This window comes from Hirundo rustica, chromosome 1 (assembly GCF_015227805.2).
Source record: "Hirundo rustica isolate bHirRus1 chromosome 1, bHirRus1.pri.v3, whole genome shotgun sequence".
NCBI classification, from domain to species: domain Eukaryota; kingdom Metazoa; phylum Chordata; class Aves; order Passeriformes; family Hirundinidae; genus Hirundo; species Hirundo rustica.
The window spans coordinates 61,086,857-61,107,608 of record NC_053450.1 but is presented as its reverse complement, the minus strand read 5'-3'; the positions used below and the strand labels follow the sequence as shown (position 1 = coordinate 61,107,608).

The window sequence follows — 20,752 nt, the reverse complement described above, 5'->3', positions numbered from 1 at the left end:
CAAAGGAAGATGTGAGGAAGCACAGCCAGGAGAGCTGAGCCCAGCTGACCAAAGGGACATTCCATAGCATATGGCATCACGCTCAGCTTATAAAGCTGGGGGTAATTGGCCAGGGGCTGGTGGCTGCTCCTCAGGGACTGGCTGGGCATCAGTCAGCAGATGCTGAACAATTGCATCATGTATCACTTGTTTTGTACATTTTTTTCATCATTATTACTATATCCCCTTCCTTTTCTGCTCTATTAAACTGTTTTTTTTTTTCCTCAAACCACGAGTTTTACTGTTTTTCTGATTCTCTCATGCATCCCACTGCGGGGGTGGTGAGCATAATGTTCAGCTGCCTGCCAGATTAGATCACAACAACTACACACTCTCCTCTCCACCCCCAACACAAATCTAGGTCTGCTAAAGCACCAATATTACCAGGAAAACAAGTGCCTGGTACAGGTGTCACCACCAAAACAGAACACCCAGCAGCTGCATGCCACAGTTCTTCCTATAACCTAAGCAGAAAGCTACTATCTCCAAATTTATACTGCCTTTTTTTTTTTTTTTTTTTCATTTAACAAGCATGCAGCGCTCTTATGCAGTTTATCACATTCTTCATTGCACTTCATATTGTGCCAGTAATGTACCCTAGATTATGAGAAACAGCTCTGAACTCCAAGAAATCTCAGCTGGTTTAAGAAAAACAATCTATAAATTTTCCATCACCTCCTTCCATTTAGAGACCAAGAAAAGACATTGGAAGCCAGGTTTCTTTCAGAGTGTTTCAGCTGTGAACATGTAAACCCTCATAATCCTGTACTCTGTAGTCTTTACATGTAACAAGTACTGAGTAAACATGGGTAAGGGCAGCGAGGATGCTGCAAAAGTATATATAGAGGAAACCAGGAAAGGATAGGTAATAAATATTCACTATTAAAATTAATGTAATCAGAATTCTAATGAGGACAACACACAAATTGCAAATAAACAAGACATTCTGCAAAATGATCACACTGATTCCCTTTGTATGGCGCTTTCTCAGCCACAGCACTGCATGTGCAGGGAAAGGCTGAAGGAGGACTCTGGCACGGTGCTCTGCTCCTCCTGGAGATATTTCCATAAACTGTCCTAGTTTGGGGTGAGTCAGAAATATGACTGGACTCCCACTGAAGTAGATTTGCTCTCATGCCTGTGATCCTTTTCAGAAGCCAAGAACACTCTCACATACCATAATGCCAGTTGCTAGCTTCCCACAGAGCGCTGTATTTACTGCACATCAAAGGCCCATTTCTGCTAATGCATACAAGAGAGAAACTCAAGTGTCACAATCAATTTAATCCAGCATTCATCCAGGCTGCTGCCTTTGCACTCATCCCTGTCTGCCTGTTTCTGCCACTCAGGATTTATTTTGTGGACTCAACCAGGGGACTAGTTGGTCTGTAAACTAACCTGGGAAAGAAATCCTCTGTGAAAAGCTGAATTGTCAGTGGAATCAATTCCCACACCCAGTTTGTTGTGAGGCTGTGGGCAGGAAAGAGCCAGCTGTGTATGGGGGAAAGTGGAAATGCTCATTTCAGCAAAAAAAAAGATTTTTGCTGGATTAAGTCAGTCACAGAGCTGGAGCTTTATTTATAGCACAGGAGAACACAGAGTCCAACAGGAAACGGGGTTTTACTGCAGTAGGTGTTCAGCCTTTCATCCAAAAAGCTGAGTCTCTGTGTCTGAGACAATTCTGTGGCAGGCAAACAGAAAGCAGCAAGAATGAGATGTGATAGTAAGTCAGGACATACCAGAGAATCTGTGCTTTGGTATTCCTTCCTACAGCATCAGTGCACACGTTCCTCAGTGTCACCATGATCTCCTCCTCATGCCAGTGAAAGCAACTGAAGAGGTTTCTGTTGTTTTAATTCAAACTTGCTGTTGATGGATGGGGGGCAGGGGTTGGGGTGGGTCAGGGGAGAAAAGCTTACAGGTGGTGCTTTATGCGTTTGGGGGCTGCTTTTTGTTTCTTTGTTTCAATAACCTTATTTTGGTGAGTGTCATTTCTTCCTTTTGTCTAAAGGAAGACGCTGAGGTCCATACACTCCTTGTCCTTCAGAACAAAAAAGGTTCTAAGTTTTCACCTGAATAAAGGATTCATCTGCCAAATCTCTGACAATGGCTAGCCAGGAAGAACATACACCACCAATCTACAAGTGTTCTGCTATTTCTGCAAATTTTCTTCTCTACTCTACAGGTGAAATCTGTTGTTCAATAAAGAACTTTAATATATTGCTCGTGAGATTTTTTCTTTTTTTTTAAACTTTCCTCCATTGAAATCACAGAACAATTTCTGTGGTTAAAATTAGAAATAGATGAAAAAAATGGCTAACACTCAATATTCATCGCAGGCAGTCCTTTCCTATTGGCCACTAGCATTTTTTCAAACACAATTTACCATCCAAGTGTTTCAATCTTACACTGAAATGCTTTAAAGAAGAGTTATAGGCAAACCTCTGTATTACAACCTACAATTCCTTTACATGTTTCAAACAACTTCCTACCGTACCTCTTAATAAAACAAATAACCTCTACTTTGCTCTAAAAACAATACTTATCCTGGCTGTATGCTTGCTACTACCTATAGCAATAAAGTTATATTGCTGAAAGAGATATTTAAAAAAAAGATGGGTATAAGGATTGTTAGTAAAAGAAAAGCTATTTCTTTCAAAACATCTTTAAATAGTGTCTCGACTCTATTGAGCTCTATTTAGTATTCTAGAAGCCAAAATAGCATTCAGATAGCTTAAAAAAAAAAACAAAAAACAACAAAAAACCAACCCTTTAGAAAATAACTGTTAAACACAATCTAACAAAGATGCTCCACTATCTTTTGGTGGGGAATTGAGCATTATTTCGTATTTCTTGCTTCTGCAAAGTACTAATGCACATGAAAGAATAAAGTACAACTAGAAACATTATGGAAATTAAAACCAGATAGTATCTGTTACTATAATCATGTAGGTACATGATTATACATACCAAGACACATGATATTCAGCCTCAGTAAAAGAGGGTGCCTTATCTAAAGTTAGTTTTAAAATTAATCCATGAGTTGAATATGTGTCACGCTCATCATATGCACACAGAAAAATTTAGACAAACCATACTATTTTATGAAGTTAATTTGTGATTGAGTTTAAGCTCTGAGAAGCAGGCCATGGTTTTTCCTTTCATCTGAGAAGAGCGAGTAATTTTCTGCATAAAGATTTTTCTTTCCATTTTAGTTGCACGCAAATTTTCTCTAATGACTTATTACCATCAGTGCAGCTCTCATGAAATGTAGACAACTAAGCTGTAGATTAGGGAAGCATCAATTTACTGTAGTGCAGCTCAGGGAGATCAGAAACTCTCAGATGCGTAATGTTCCAGCGATCTCGTCCTATGCTGGACCACTCAGCTGCTCCCAGTGTTCTGCACAGCTCATTTAACAGACTGGCAAGTTCTGGTGTGACTGACAAGCCTCTGTTATGGGCTCTCAGGCCGCTGTTAAAGGCTGGATGAGAAACTTACCCTAAGCTGAAGCTAATAAGTTTAAACGGCAGAGTTTGGTGTTTAGGAAGTGCTAATTCCCACAACAGAAAATCCTAGAAATACCATGTCTGTTTTTCAGTGATGCATTTTGTGAGCCCGTTTGTGATATTTCGTTCTGTCTTGTCTGCGTTGTTTATACACATCTAAATGTCTGCTCTGTCAGGGAAATCCTCCCAGCCACAGCCACTCTGCACTCTGCTTGAGAACAGGTGGGCAGGCTCTGAATTGTGCCTGTTTGCTCCCTCAGTCACCAGCAACGGAGGTCTCAGACCCCTCTGCTGCCAGTCCAAGTGTTCCGAGCTTTTCTGTATTCTATATATGTAGCTTTCAATCCACACATAAAAACAAGCAGCTCATAAACATTTTATTACCAATACATCCACCTCACTCCCAGTCATTCATACAGCTTCAGTGATATACAATCTACCTACAACCACAGTCAAATGTGAACCCAGACCCATTTATTCCCCACATTGTTCAAATACAGCTTCAAGGGAAGCTGATAAATAACAACATGAGGCTGTATGGTTTACCCCAGCCAAAATACTGACCATAAATAAGCTTGCTGAAGAAAACAAGAACAAAGAATTGATGAAGGTAATGGTGGTTTGCAAAGCAAATCCTGTTTTGCGAGTGGGAAAGAGCTTCTCCCAAACGGTGGTCCAAGCTCAGTGCCTCTCCCTCATGACCAAAATCTCTTCTTCCCAAAACATCTTGACAGCCAGCTGGAGCAAGGCTGAGCTTAGAATAGGCAAGTGTTCTCTGGCATCCCAGCAACACAATCAGCCCCATCTTACATTCCAAATACTTCTGACTATAGGAGATTGGGCTCCCGAACAGCCACAATACCAAGCTGCAATTCAAGGTTTCAGGTTTGAGGTTTGCACAACACAGCTGTCAGGTGCATCTAATAAAAAGGCTAAGATCTGCTTAAGGATTTCCAATGACCAAGCAAGGCAGTGTCCTGGACTAATGCTACTTTGGAAGTAATAACTAAATATCTATTTCTCATTTAAGATTAAAAATAATCAAAAGAGATTAGGTTCCTTATTATAGTTCATAAAAACATATGCTTCTCTTTTTAGTAAAATCTCTCAGCAACATATCTGTGTCCTGCACTGACCAGCTCATAAAGCATTTGCTGATGTCCCTTTCAGACAGTTCCTTATTTCCACAAAAATAACTGTGTGACACTTAAAAGCTGCCACAAATCAGGTTATGTTTATCAAGAGAATATCTGAACTCTGTAGGATTTTCCCCTAGCTAAAATAAATCATTTGGAAACTGCTCTCTTCAAAGTTACTAACTCCACACAGAAGATACATTCTTAAAGTGCTTTTAGTTGCAAAAAAACTCAGTGAGAACATTAGCTCAGTAACAATCCCTGCATCACTCAGCCTTTTGGGGCTGTGTCATTGTGACAGTGTTAAAGTTCAACAAGGCCAAACCCTAAATCCTGCATCTTGGTTGGGGCAATCCTAAACAGGCTGGGCAGAGATTGGACTGAGAGCAGGCGTGGGGAGAAGGAGGGTGTGGGGGGGTGTTTGTGGATGGGAAGCTCAACAAGACCTGACAACGTGCACTCACATCCCAGAAAGCCAATTGTATCCTGGGCTGCATCAAAAGCAGCGTGGCAGCAGGGTGAGGGAGGGGATTCAGCCCGAGAACCCTGGAGTGCTGCGTTCCAGCTCTGAGGCCCCCAGTTCAAGGACATGGATCTGCTGGAATGAGTCCAGATGAGGCCATGGGGATGATCAGAAGGCTGGAGCACCTCTCCTATGAAGACAGGCTGAAGGAGCTGGGGTTGTTCAGCCAGGAGAAGGGAAGGCCCCAGGAAGACCCTACAACAATACCTAAAGGGGACCTACAAAAGGCAGGACTTTTTACAGGGGCATGTACTGATAGAAAAAAGGAGAAATTGCTTCAGATGAAGGAGGGTGGATTTTGATAAGAATATTAGGAAGAAATTCTTTACTGTGAAGGTGATGAGGCATTGGAACAGGCTGCCCAGAGAAGTTGTGCATGCCGTGTCCCTGGAATTGTCCAAGCCAATTAGACTGTGCTCTGAGCAACGCAGCCTAATGGAAGATGAGACACAGGTCCCTGTCCACAGAACATGACCTTTCATGTCCCTTTCAACCCAAACTATTCTATTATCTCACCTATTTATCTCTATATTTTTACAGCAACAACCAACATCATTTGCAGTCAGGACGCAAAAAGCAGCTCCCAAATATGGATTGCAGTTTTTAATAGATGGATTTTTTAGCACTGACTAAGGGGACTGTCTCATGTTTATTTGATGCTTCATTCTCTTCCACAATTAGATATTGATGAGAATCTGGGTCACAAAGGTATTTGAATCTCTGTGCAAGATGAGGGTGAATGAAGAGAATGAAGACATATAAACACTTCTGAATGTAAGTACAGTTAGCATCTAATGCATTTTTTAGAGAGTGTAAGCAGTGTCACATTTCCATTACTTTAATATGGCCAAAGTGAAAGATAACAGCAGAGTGATATGATGCTTTCTTATAACCATGGTGATATGAGATAAAGACAGGAGCTATTTTTTACATTTCCAGTATTACTATCCTTAACAGGCTGCAGGAATAAATTTAAAGGCAGAGCGTGGGGTGTCGAAATGAGCCATTAGCTTAATTTTCTATATATGAAGCCAGCATGCAAAAACTAACTTACAGGTACAGTGTTCAGATGCTGCATATTTTACTGGCATCTCCCATAGGAGCTAGGGCTCAAAATGATTACTGAATGTTGGCCACAGAAAGCTTCTGGAACATGATAGTACCAGTGATGAACTAGATGATGTAATCAACACCACAAGCCTCACAGGGATTTGTGATGCTCAGACAAATATTGTATCAAATCAGCTCTCAGTGAAACAGGAGATTTGGAAGGGAGAGACAACCTATTTTAAGCTGGTATTTGCAATGAAAGTGCTTTTGTTTTATAGATAAATGAGACCAACAGATAGCTGCTGGAGAGAGCAGCAGCTCTGCTGCTCCTTCTGTCCTGTCTGACTCTGCAGCACTTTTATCCAGGGAGCTGAATCAAATCTTCTACAAAAAGCTGCAATCAGTTTTTCTGCCATTCTAGCTTCTGGTGAAGGCACATGGCCAAGGAATCAGGTGGGTAGGTAAAGCAGAAAGCTCATCCCTTGCAGGAGTGACCACCTGTTAGACTGACTGATTTGTAATAGAGAAGCACTTCCTAAAGTTCCCGTCCATAGTAAACAGACTGAGCTGGGTGGAGAAAATTTGAGCTTGAGAATCGTTGTATTTGCAATCATGTGGGTTCACATCTTGTAAGGCTGAAGATAATGGCACAGAGCCATCTTTACAATAAAGTCACACATGAATCAACTTCTCTTCACAGTCAGTAACATAACTTTCAGGCAGAAATATTTTTTTGTCACAGGTGAAAGGAATCCAAGTAAAAGGAAGACAAAGGCAGAAAGCAGCATGTTATGAAAGGATAGCATGGTCCAATTTATTACCTCTGCTGAACCTTTGTGAAACTGTGCCCAGTGGAAGAGGTGTTTACAATACCAGCAAGGGAAAGGCCCTTGAACAGGCATGAGGAAAGAAGTGAAGAAAAGGGAAAAGCTTTTCTTCTGCTGAACAACAAGATGCCGTTCAGGCAAAATCTTCCAAGCTAACATTTACATCTTCTAGAAGCTATTTCCCAACCTCAAATTTGCTAATTGATATTTTGAAAAGTGTCTTTCCTCATTACCTCTGTACTTAACCACACGAGCTGTGGAATGTGTCTTACCATACAAGTGTCCAGATCCTCCAAACGTTCTATCTCTGTCAACTCCTCAACTGTGATCATGGAGCGCTTAGTGGGTTTTTCTTCAGCTAACTCAATCTCCAGTGACTCTTGCTGTGGAAGTGGTTTGCCACGTCTGGTCAAATGGTCAGCCTGGAGAAAAAGACAGGAACATACCAGTCAAACTTTAAAAAGACAAAGAGAACCCAACCAAGAAAGTTTACAGAATTTCAGTGATCATAAATACTGGAAGAGCAAGCGTGAAAGGAAAGCTCAGTTACATTGGTTAGTCCTCGCACTGGGTCTGCCTTATAAAGAAAATAAATGTGTGGAAGGGAAGCTTTTTCTTGAACCATTTCTTTTTAATTAACAAAGACATGCACAATATCAGCCAATATAATTTTCATAATTATCCAATGGCCAAAATGTTATAATTTGCTATTCACAAAAACAACACAGATTTAAACAACACAGTTTACCTCAGTTCTGTTTCACCGTAGATAGGGAAAAGCTGTAACAACAGTAAAGTCTATTTCTAGACCTGCATAGCAAAAACTGCTACTAGGACCACAGAGAGCATTATATAAACCACCCTGGACTGTATTTGGAATGGAGTGGGCTCATGATGTCATGAAAATGATGAAATATTTTCTAGTACTTTTGATAATAGGAGAGAATATTAAACAAACATCTGCTAAAAGCAAATATTTGAAGATCAGCTGTCCCAAAACAGGTGGTCACAGAAGTCTTCAAAGAGGCAGCTAGGGAGAGCTGTAGTCCACTGCTTCACATCAGCACAACTCCCAGTGCTTCACATCAGCACAACGCAGGACAACCAGTGGATTGCTGTTTTGTTAAACATCAAAAAAGGTAAACAGATGACCTGAATCAATTATAGCTCATTTAGTCTGGTGTCTACTTAGGAAAAGCATCTGGAGAGCTGCTATGAATTTATCTTCAAGCACACTAAAATAGCTGCAATAATAATTAATGCGAATCGTCATCTGACTGAGGTCTTGTCAAACAAGTTTTATTTTTCAAAGTTGCCTCAAACAGTACTATGCCGATGCAACCAACACAGCCATCTGTGGGTGGTTGAATTAGTAGAACATGACACTCCAATTTAAGGAGCTGGCTGAGAACTACATCAGTGCATTTAATCTATGCTGGACTAAGAACTAGCTGGCAGCTCTCAGACTGCAGCTGTCAGCTGAAGATTAACGGTGTCAAATTAGACAGGAGTTTCTCTAGCAGCGTTTTTGAGATCAGTACTCAAGGTTTTCATCAGTGCTATACTATCTGAAAGAACCTGCAGCGAACAGAAACAAGGCAGAGTTAAATGGTGAAAAGGACACGTTAGTCATGTAGGCAAAAATGGATCACAAAACAAATCAACCCAATCCAAAATGTACAATCATTCCTTAGAAACCAAGAGCACTGGCAATTAGCCAATTCCACAACCCTGAAAAGCAACAAGTGTCCAGAAGCCTTTAGTGGGAGGGAGGTCTAGCAAACCTTGTCCTAAAAATGAGCTGCCACTGAAACTCTGACAAAAAGAAGGAATTCTTATATTCTTGGCTATGTAAATACACGCTATAAGGAATTTCAGGAGCAAAACAATTTCACTCCTGTGTACTGTGGTGGTTGAAACACGTAAACAGTCCGTCTGGTTCTGGAAACCACAATTTTAAAAGCGGCTTTTTAAACAGCTGGAAAAATTGCAGAGGATTTTCAGTGAAGTGACTCAAAGGCTGGAGAAAATGACGTACTGTGCAGGAAGCAGGGTATGTCCAGGTTGTGCAATACCACTGCAACAGAAATAGCCCAGTCACTGCTCATTCCAGCTGAGCCTCCTCTGGGACAAACTGGAGCTCATTCATGTGGTCTCTCCCACAGCAGGCTGCTGCTGCTGCATAGCTCCAGAGTCTTGACTCAATGCTGCTCTGTATTACAAAGATGCACGCTCAAGTAACTCAGTCTTCCATTAAAAGAAACGTGAAGGGGAAGGCAGAAAGAGTGATTTGTTTTACTCGTGTGAGGACTTTCACAGAGAGGAAATAAAGAGGAATATATATAGTTCCCTTATCTTGGGGAGAAAAGCATCTGAAAAAACACCATGCCTTCAAGTTGCAGCCAAAGAAATTTCAATTAGAAATGAAGAGCAACTTTAATCAGAACCACACCCACTAAGTTCTTTAAAAAAAGAGTACTGGATTGTCCTTACAAAGCCCCGTTGCATTAGAAGCAAAAAGGATTTTCTGTGGATACACAGTTGTTTATTTCTTCTATTCTTGATGAGACAAATACCTCTATAATAAATATCTGTGCCTCCCAACAGTTCAGGACCTTCAAGTAACAGTACTTTCTTTCCTACATTCTTACCCCTTTCTCTTCAAACGTGATACCTACATTTCTGAGGTACCCTCAAAACACACTCATTCAGGGAACAAGGTTTCAGCAGTGCCTAAAGAATTCTAAAGAATGAAATCTTACCTCTCATTTCATGAGCAACCAAGCCTTATACTCTCACCTTGATAAATATTAGGACTGTTCTTAACTAATGACTCAGTGCTGCATCCTGATGGCACTTTTAGTTCTAGATCTGACAACTGCTCAAAAGATAATAGGACAAGTATATAACACAGTCTCTTCTAAGGTTGCATCTTTCCTGCAGCAAAGAGGCAAGAGCCCCAAAATCATATTTCAAAAGATGTCAGGATGTCACAGAAAATAAGACCAATTTCAAAACAGAGCTGTCAAAGGAGAAACTGAACAAGTTATGAATATAAATGGCATTGTTGAGATCTGGCATAATAGATATCAACCAAGAAAAAACTCACCAGTTTGTGATGGCAATGGGAAAGTGCATCCAGGATTTCATCTACAACTCGGTCAGACAGGAAAGAAGCCACTGTCAGCTTCACTTCACTGTGTGAGGATTAAAAATGAGAGAACTTCTTAATTCACGCAGGAGATTTTCATCTTTATTACACATTCAACAGTGTGACGATTATCCACAGTACTGTCATTTTATTTGAAGTAAAACATTAGAGGGTGTCAGGATACATGACTGCAGGTTTCAGAAATAAACTCATGAATCACACAATAAACACAGGAGCCTCTGTACCACATTTAACCTGCTTCTAACAGTTTTCCATGAGATGAAATGAAAACATCTGGGTAAGAGAGCTGAATAAAAATAAGAAGTGAAACTCGGAGACGAACACTCCACCACTAAAGTCAGACAAATCTCAGACGAATGGGATTAGGACATTGCTGCCTATGTAACACTACTCCACTGATCAACTACAATCCATTCATTTCCTCAATTGCTTTTTGTGTTGATCTGCTGGGAAGGACAAGCGTACAATGCTGGTTTTTCAGCCAATGCCATCACAACTTTGCTTCCTCTTTTGCTCTAAGGAGTGTGTAAACACTTTCTGTCTCCAGAACTTCACGTCAGCCATTTTTCCACTCCACAGACACATGTGGAACACCACCATACCTACACACTGAGCTTAGAGCTTAGGTTTCCTTATTAACTCCCTCTCAAGGAAATGTATTCCTTGAATTGCTCCCTTGGGGTCCCATCTTCGGTGACACCACCAAATTCTCTGGCTGTGGAGGGCAGCTGACGTGGAGCCAACAAGCACGACTGCCTGAGCTGCAGCCCAAAGCTCCACCTCTGCCTTCAACACCAGCTATTTCAACTGATAGCAAGGGACATGATCCTGGTTTATGGTTTTTATATGTGGACTGAGCTGTATTTGACTAACAATGCTATTTCTGTCTGGGGCTAGCACTACTGCTGCAGAGAGCCTGGAGAAAAAGGTAAGGAACTCCTGGGAAAGGCAGTGCAATTCATAGGGAGGTAGAATGGTGGCCAAGCCACAGTGGGAAGAGAATGAGAGTGAAGGAATCTCCCTCAGCTACCAACACTAATTTCAAATAATATAAGGCAGGAAAGATCACAGTGTGGCACCTTCACCTCACTGACAGTTCCAACTCCTGCAAGTAGAAGAGGCAGTGTTGTTTTCTTGGGGCCAAGATTTATTTGATAGGACTGAAGTGCAGAAAACTTGCTGGCTGAACAATTTTAAACACTCTGAAGGTATAGCCAAAGTCTTTAACACCTTTTCCTGCCTATTTTTTTGCACTCTGCAAAACGAATGCCAAAGTTTTACTGTTTTCTTCCTCCTCAAAGATATTAGCATCTCAATGCAAAATGTCATGCTTTTCATGCATCAGGCAGAAAGGAAATGAAAATGTTTAAGTACGGGTTAACCACATTATACTGTGTAAATATATTCTCTGGTATACATTCAACATGAAAAAAACCCAAGCAGTAAAAGGTCAGGTAAAAGCCTCTTTTTTTTTTACAGGACAAACAAAGAGTTATTCAGGGTATTGGTTTCTGCTCCAGGTTTGTGGTTTGACTATCCAAGTTTCCATTTTTTAAGTACATCTGTCTGCTGTGCACAGCTCCCACACAAAATCTCAAAGTGATTGCTACAGCTATAGGACAAGACCAAAAGTAACAGCAGACAAAGCACTGCTACCACTCAAAGCAAATAGTGCAATTTCCTTCTATTACATTAATTCAGTGTCATGTGAGAAAATAAAGCTTTTTAAAAAAAGTATCAGTCATGAAAACATTATTTGTGTGCCACAAACCAAATCTTTCACTAAATAGGAGAGCACATGCATTAATGATCTAAGTTAACATCCTCAGATATTCCAAACATACGAATCACCTGTGCTAAGTTCCCCAGACCTGCAGGACAATTTCCTGCTCTTTGAATGCCATGATATAGTTTCTTGTGAGTCACAAAATTCCAAAATTCTTCTACTACACAAACACACGTACACTCAACCCAAAATCCAAATGCCAATTTTGTTAGATTAGTCTCCTAAAGTACCTAATTTTATTGAGGATATCAATTCCAGATTGCTCCAAGAGGACATTTTTCACAAAGGTGCGTGGGATGGAAATCTTCTCAGTGCTGGCCTCAATGAGGTCTTCACGGATGCGAGCCTTCTTCATTACGTTTGGGCAAAGGTCTTCTGCTGCATCCACCATAGATTCAAGGAGTGTCTGCAGCACAGCAGGCAAAAAATAACATTAGATACTGGGATTTACTTTAGCTGGGAGGCGACAGCATTATTCTGGTGAATAGCACTACGACACTTTTAGACTTGTAGTTTTTGCAATTCTTCTTCCTGCTTTCCAATCCATTTTGCATCCAGCTGCAATATAAGACATTTTACAAAATATAGCTTTGAGAATCAACACACTTGTTCTGAAAATGACCTGCAAACGTACTTGTTTGCCTTTTCAAATATGAAACATTTACATCTCTGTGTGTTGAACTGTCAGAACAAATTAGCTTCCCTTGTGTACCCACCACTGCAGTGGATGCTCTGCTGCAGCTGCCTCCCCTCTAAACTGTGCCCTGAATCACCAATTTTCATCAGTGCTCCAGACCTGCCAATTTGTAGTAAGCATCAGTAAATGAGGAAGAGAGACTCCTGAGAACTCAGCATGCTGTAGATGGCTGGAATATACCAGCTGAATATTAAGAAGTAGCTACAAGTGTGATCTGCAGCTGGCATGCAAACCTTTAATATATGGCTCTCGTTTATATATATGTAAATGTACAGCAAACCTTAGTTATAGCCAACCATTTTTATTCACATAGAACCACAGAATGGGTGAAAGGTTGGGAGGGACCACTGAAGGTCATCTAGTCCAACCTCCCTGCTCCAGGTTTCCCTAGAGCACATGGCACAGGGCTGTGTACAGAGGGTTTAGGAGTATCTGCAGTGAGGGAGACTCCCCACCCTCTTCAGGCAGCCTCTTCCAGTGCATGGTCACTCACACAGGAAAAATCCAAAGGAGGGTGGGGAAAAAAAACCAGGAACAGGACAGAGCCCAGTTTACTGAAATGGGCCAACTTGTCTCTCATAAGACTGAGGATTGATAACCAAACAGAAAAAGGTACTTGCAAATTAGGAAAAAAAAAAAAAAAAATTTTTCCTTGGAATGTTGTACTAGGCAAGCCTAGATCTTACCTAGGCATTTGGAAATTGTACAAAAATAAGAACTGCGCCCCTTGAAAACTCTACTGATTTTCCTCTTCTTCTCAATCCCATACCACAGGTAAGTGACCTCAGATTCAACTCCATTGTATCAGAGCTTTTTTCTCTTTATGAAGCCCTACCATAACTAGTAATTTCCTAATGCAAAAAATGAGCAAGAAAAACCACCATTGCTGCATAAAAATTTCAATGATTCAGAGCAGCATCTTTCAGTCTGTAGCTTTTACAGTCTGAAAAAAACACAACAAACCAACGTGAAGTGGCCACAGCGTACAGGAAAAGTCCAATCTTTACAACATTTGATTCAGAGTTACGAGGGACAACTGCCATTATAGCTAATAATACATCTTGTTGCTGGTTTCTCAAGATGCCCATTAAGAACTCTTCCCACACTCCCTCTTTCAGTTCTCAAGCAGATTCTGGGGCAGCATCACTAATGAAGAGACTTTGAGGCCTCTGCGGCCATATCCCCATGGGGGATGAAGAACTTCAATATTAGAGAAAACTGAGCCAAGTAAACTACTAATGAGACTTCCTGACACGTCCATTTTTTTACATAGCACTTATTTACTGGTGCAATTGTGTAGTTTATTGTGAAAAAATTCCCTGAGCTCTCAAGAGTTACTGATGAATTGCAATCATAAAAGTGATAGACTTGCTATGTTGAATTACAATTGCAGTCTAAGCAGGGTCTTTCAAAATGGATCATGTGAAAAACTGCTGTGTGAAGGCATCACTGGGAAGTAGCAGGAAAAACAAGACCTTTCCTGATATTTCCAAAATCAATTTTTCCTCAAAGAACTGCGAGAATGTGCGATTTAGAAGTCAAATAGAGTTTGAATCTTATCTTTATTTGCACGGCTGAACATAATTTCTTCAGTGGTGGATTTTAGCTTGTTGATTTCACCTGACTATTATCTACAGAAGGTATCTACAGAAACCTTTCCTCACCTCCTAATTCCACACCCAACCCTTTCACTGATGGAAAGCCACAGCTACCAATACTGACTGTGAAAGGGCACACCTTTGAGCCACAGGGCTGCAAGTACCAGTCACCAGCTGAAAGAAAAGAACAAAGGACTACCCACAGTTGAAGAATTTTAACATTCAGGAGAAAGATACAGTGAGGAAAAGGACTGAGGGACGATGATATCAAAATAAAAAATGGGACAGGTGATGGAGCCAACAAACCCTTTGCTCTGGGACAAAATTTAGGTAGAATATTTTGGGCACTCCTGTCAATCCAAAACAATCGTGTCTGTCTGGGTTCCGCTTGTCTTGCTTATTTTCCCTTGGGCCTTTGCTGACTGAATAAAGCATCTCCATGTTCTGTGTGTCCACAGTGACACCAGCAGGAGAGGAAAAAGGCATGGGTCTTGCTATAATTTCTCCTCTGGTCAACCCAACTTACTCCAATATATTGTTTTTCCTTACCCTAACTCCTTTTTCACGCCTCTTCCTTCCCTTGAGTTTAAAAAACCCCCCAAATTTAAAAGAAAAAAAGAATCTCTTATTTACATAAAAAATGTTCATTAGCTTTAACTAATTTCCAAATTTATTTTTAGAATCATGTTCTGGTTGCTATGGAAACTAAAAATCAAAACTCCTCTAACAGCACACAGGATTTTCCCCTAACAATTACAAAAAGAACTGTCCTCATGTGAGCTCCCTTATCTATCTTTAAAAATAATAAATTGCTTATGATGTTTTGAATTGACCTAAGCAACTGGGGGAAAAAACTGATTCCAATCCAGGTTCAACAGTTCCTCCTCCATGCATAGAACTTAAAGGAAAACCTTTCTACCTTAAGTGAAAATTTAAAACAATGTGTGTTGGAGTATACAATGAGCATTATGACTTCATAGTTTTTTGTAAGCCACTTAAACTTGCATGCCACATAGATCAAAAGTAAATGTAAAAGTCAGAATGGTTGATCTAAATTGCCTTTTATCACAGATGCATAAAAGTAAAAATGGAAACACATTCAGGAACATTCCAAATGCTGAAGAGGCTTTGTTTTTCACACTTTATAAGACTCTCCAAGATGAACTTATTTAAGGGCATGAGCCCAGTACAAAGGGCTGACCAGACTACTCCTGTCCCAATAATACCCCAGAAGTTCCACTGGGAAGAATTTTATGGATAAATCACTTTCATGTGTGCAGAAATCTTCACCTTATCTCATATAATGGGGAAAGGGAGAAACATACTTAAAATAGAGCACCATTTCCCTCCTCATTAGCTTTTTAATTTCAAGAAAGTAATTAGTAATATGACATTATTATTGTTCTTCATTATATTCCCACTGACTGAAGCATTTTTATGTTTCAATTGAAAGATCAAAGAATCTGAAGATGAAGGTTGTAAAGTGTTGAAATACTGCAGAACACAGGCAAAGCAGCTTAGTCATAAACAGAAGATGATCTGATCTGCCCCAGAGCCATATTTTTAAATCCATCAGCTTCCATACAGATCCCAACTGTCAGTAAAAGTTCTCCACCTTGTCTTCTTCCTGGACTGATACCTTTGTGCATGCTGTGTGGATGGCTCTTCTTTGCTTGTTACACAGGAAGAGCAAACATAACTGAAGGTTCGAGTTTCTGAGCAGGAGCTGGCTGAGCACACAGGTGAGAATATTTACAGATCAATGACATCTATTGCAAGAACAGAGGCAACTTGTGAGATTTCCTGTAAAGCTGCCTGTGCCAATTCTTTGGGCACTCTCAATACTGTTTGGATTGTAGCTTGTAGGTAAAGTGGAAATCCTGCATCAGGTTTGAAAGTGACCACTGAGAAAAAAAAAAAAATCTGCAATGGAGTCTGTAAAAAAGCAGCTTTTACTCTACTAGGACTCCTTAACTACCGAGCACTTTTTTCCAGGGCATGAGGCTTCTTAGGGTGCATGAGAAATGCCTTTATAAAAGGCTGAAGGAGCAATTGATTAGTCTTCCCCTTCTAGCAGATGAAAAAAGATCATAAACATTATATGCTCCTTCTGCCCACTGAAAACACTAAAGCAACTTTTTATTTTATTCCAGCTGGGGAAAAAATCCAAATAACAAGGTCCAAAGTTATAAGAAACTAATAATGGAAAGGCAGCTAGCTTACATAAAAATCTGCAGAGAAGAAAAACGAAATGTGGCACATTTGCATTTAGCAACAGAAAACCTCAGATTTAGTTATTCCTGCACATGAGAGACAGTAATACATCTATCCACAGACCTTAAGCTGCTCATCCACTACCCTTGTGACTTCTCCAGCCATGGATTCAAGCGTCTCTTGGATAGGATTGGAGAGTGAACCGTTTGCTCCTGCCCAAGAAGCTCCACCGAGGTGATACAGATTTGGTAACAGCTGTAAGACAGGAGGAACATCTTCAGAAAACAGGCTCATCATTGTCTTCAAAGCAGGACAAGCAGCAGGAAATGTCTTTGGCTAAATCAAAGTCTTCATAAATTAGAAATATATAATCACTTTAAAGACTACCTATAGCTGGTCATCTGAAGAAAATACTCTTTTGTGACACCTATTATTATTTTCACAGCCCAAAAAGAGAAAAGCTGCAAGCACACACACAGCTGCTCTCAGCACTGCTGGTGTGAAATGGGAAAGGCTTACCGTTTTGGAGTTCTTAGCATCCCGCATCAGCCGTTCTGCACATTTGACGTCCTCCTGTACAGCATCCACACCACAGTTTCTTAAAGAGTTGAGATGATCTTGCACTTTTACACATATTCTGTCAATCATCTACTTGAACAAAAGAAACACAAAAGATGAAACATCAGAACGCTGGTCAAACACAACCTTAATCCAGTCCAGGTAGAAAATCAATAGTAGTATGATGAGCTTTGCAGTGACAATATAACAACCTGGAAAAACATGATAAGACCTTGGAAGTATGTCAATACTATTGAAGAAAAGAACTGCATCTCATAAAGACACCCCCAAGCTTTGCAAAAATAAATAAAACTTTACCATCAGGAAAAAGAAATGCTGTGGAATATTTTCCCCACAGTAACCTCCAGGATAACTGCAAATAATCAGAAAGTTATCCTATATAAATGTTACTCTGGGTTTTGGATCAAATTTAATGCTGAAAATGTTGTTGATATACCTAAGACTAAGTTCTAAGGGTCTCTGAATTGTTAAAAAGTTCAGACAGTAAAAGAAATCTCTGTCACTCCCCATTCAACAAACACTAACAGCGATTTCTCCAGTCTAGGCAAAATGCAACTGCACAGGCTTCTGCAGTATTCTTTCAAAATGTAAATACTCCTAGCTGCAAGGGAATTAAAACTATCAAAGCAGAAGTTTCCGTCAGACACCTCCCAGTTGGATAAATTGAACTTAATCTGTACCCACAAGACAATTCATTCAACATGCTGCAAATGCAGGGCAGGTGGTATATCTGTATCTTACCAGACAAACCACTAAGGATGCCTGACACATAGTCAGCTTCGATTAAGATATATGAGGCAGGGAGATATTATAGTTAAAAGTCTTTATCAGCCCACTTAGCATACATTAGAAAGGGCTATTTGACATTTTGAAGCAACATCTGAGTGCACGCACCATCGTATCAAGTCTACAGTTCTAGCATCTTATATCATTAGCAATGAGAACTGAAATAATTGCACAGCGTGCTCCTTTTCAGATCCACATGACTCCGTCTCTTCAAAGGGTTTTGGGTGGGTTTTGGATTTTTTTTGCAAGTAGAAAATTAATTAATTATTAGATAGTAGAAAGTCTCATTGGGACATCCGGACAGGAAAAAAATACACTCGGGGAATAATAATGCAATTTTCTCATACTAGAGAGTCTTTTTCAGCTCTCTTTTAAAAATGTTTTTAAAATGCCTCCTTATTGTACACAAAATACAGAAATTAGTAAGTTTATTTCAAAATAATGATAAATTACATTTCCTGAAACTTGATGTGTATGTGGCGTTGGAGAAAAGCACAACTAAAACCAAGCAGCTATAAAAAAAAATCTAAACTTATTTCATATAGATTATTAACTTGGAGGGGAAAAGTGGCATTGGAACAGAAAAAATTACTAGAGTAAAACAACTTCTCTTTTCAGTTTTTAGTGCCAGTATATCTCCATATACCATTTTCTCTCTCAAGAGGTTAGAATATAATTTCAGGTTCAAGTCACGAAACACTGTCCCATTAAAATTTAATAACACAGGTAGAGCACAAGCAAACCAAACCATTCCTGGTTTCAACAGTAGCTTACTTAGTAATATCTTGAGTCTTTCTCTACATGGTACTGCTGTATAGAAGACCTTCCTCTCACAAATGTTTTGCTTCCAAATATATTGTCATTGATAATTATTACTTCTTGGGAAACAGTATAACCCGCAAGGCACATCTTAAAAGTACTCAGGATGAGAGAGGACTTCCTCCCCGAGCAGTTTTAGGCAGTGAGGTGTCCATTAAGTAACAAATTCTCACCTGCTGAGTGGTGCTAGTGACAATGCCTTGCTGCAGCCGGTATGCTTGTTCCTGTAGGTACTTCCTGGTCTCATGGTTACGAAGCAAGTAGTTTTCTATCTAAAGATAAATAAATAAATAAGCAAGCAGAAAAAAAGGTCAGATTAGGAAACTGATTTGACTCTTCACATTGTAATTTCAATTTTGCTGCTGTGTCAGAATTGGGGACTGACAAGAAAAGCTGCCTAATTATTTGTTTATCATCTGCAAACTTTATTTTGTGCGCCTCGGTGCTTCATAAACACATTGGCAAATACTCACAAACTAGCGAAACATGGTTAAACGTTGTGCTTTTGCCAGTGCTTTCTGAAAGAGTATTCTATTTTGAACACTTTAGCAAGTTAAGCTGACAAAGGATTAGATCCTGGTTTGAGAAATATTTGAAGGGACTCTTAACTGTTAATTGTTGTAGAGATGGTGATGACACAAGGTATTTGATTCATTTCTTTTAGATGTCTTTGGCCCACTGCAAAGATGCAAATTTGAATAGCAGTATATCTGAAGAGAAAATAAACTATCTAAAAGTGTCTAAGTGATGGTGCAGCCTCAGTTCACATGCTGGTTAATAAAAGCTAAGCAGTATAGAAGTACTCTTTTATAGACAAGTGATTCCTACTAACAGGCCACCAAATTGCCACCAGCAGTAAGCACCCACCATCAGCCAGCTTCATGGCACACAGAGTAACCCTCTCACCCTGCTCTATCAAACTTAGTGAAGCCAAAAACACCTATTAGCAAACTGTTCAAGGTTCATCAAAGGTGACAGATCTGGTCTGGAAGAGAGAGGGGAGAAAAGGATGAGCGGAGTGGCCAGCAGGTAGTGAGGCTGAGATCAGTGGGGATGGTCGCCTCTAACGCAGCAGCAGCAAGAATCTGACCATGGCCCAGAGCAAATCCCTGGGCTTATCCAGTTTGCCCACCCCAAGTCAAGTGTGCTGCAGAGACACCAGAGCTGGGGAGGGTGGCTGCTGTGTCCATCAGTCAGTCAGTGCAGTTGTCCTGGCACCAGGCTCAGACCATGCAGGGCGGCTTGCATCCCTGCCTGCAGGGAATCACCGGCGGTGTGTTCACAGCACCGCTCCTGACACCGAGAGGGAACTTCCTCGTGTTGTGTGAAGAAAGCCTGAATCACACCTTAAAACAAACTCAGGGTCTAAAACAGTTTTAGCAAATTTGAGATGAATAAAAGGAAATGCTCTTTGTGCATAGTGCCTAATTAACAACAGAATTTAAATCCCCGTGGCCAGAAGCTTCCCAGTATTTTTTTCAGAAATGCACCTACCAGGCTAGATATGAACCTGGGCAATTATGTTAAATGAGATGTAAGAAATATGTTCATCCCCCACGAATCAGATTTTTAAAAGCAGAATTTAGATCATTTTCAGGCATCAAAGAGAAAGATACTAACTACCAGCACTTCTCCCCGTGATACTCAAATTACTGAAAAATAAGGACCATAGACATTTGCTTTTTAATCACGGTTATCTGTAAGAACTATTTATAAGGTTTTCATGGCCTTACCTTGGCTGAAGGAAAAGTACTCATTAAAGAGATGTGAAACGTATGCTTCCTGATTGAGCAGGAGGCTTGTTTGGAGCTTGCAAGATTTACCATATTAAAACTCAGCTGGGAGTTTTATAACACATGCAAGTGGAACAGCTACAGATACTGTACTGATACCTTTTCATCCAAAAGGACATGCTGGTGCAGTTGCTTACTTAGGGCAACACTGTGTGTGAATTTTATATGCACAATATAAAACACAGGCAGTAAATGCTTTTATCCTCTCTCAAATTAAAGAGCAC

General features: G+C 40.2%; 1 protein-coding gene across 3 annotated transcripts in view; it reads right to left on the bottom strand.

The window, feature by feature from the left end:
• The window catches only part of CARMIL1 (capping protein regulator and myosin 1 linker 1), a 192,961-nt gene that overhangs the window by 33,304 nt on the left and 138,905 nt on the right, over positions 1-20,752 (bottom strand). For all 3 annotated transcript variants that reach the window (XM_040076283.2, XM_040076419.2, XM_058419311.1), the window contains 6 exons: positions 18,909-19,007; positions 17,071-17,199; positions 16,675-16,806; positions 12,273-12,448; positions 10,194-10,281; positions 7,357-7,506 (listed from right to left, as the gene is read on the bottom strand). In XM_040076283.2, coding sequence (XP_039932217.1) covers positions 7,357-7,506; positions 10,194-10,281; positions 12,273-12,448; positions 16,675-16,806; positions 17,071-17,199; positions 18,909-19,007 — 774 coding nt within the window. The remainder of the gene's footprint in view (positions 1-7,356; positions 7,507-10,193; positions 10,282-12,272; positions 12,449-16,674; positions 16,807-17,070; positions 17,200-18,908; positions 19,008-20,752) is intronic.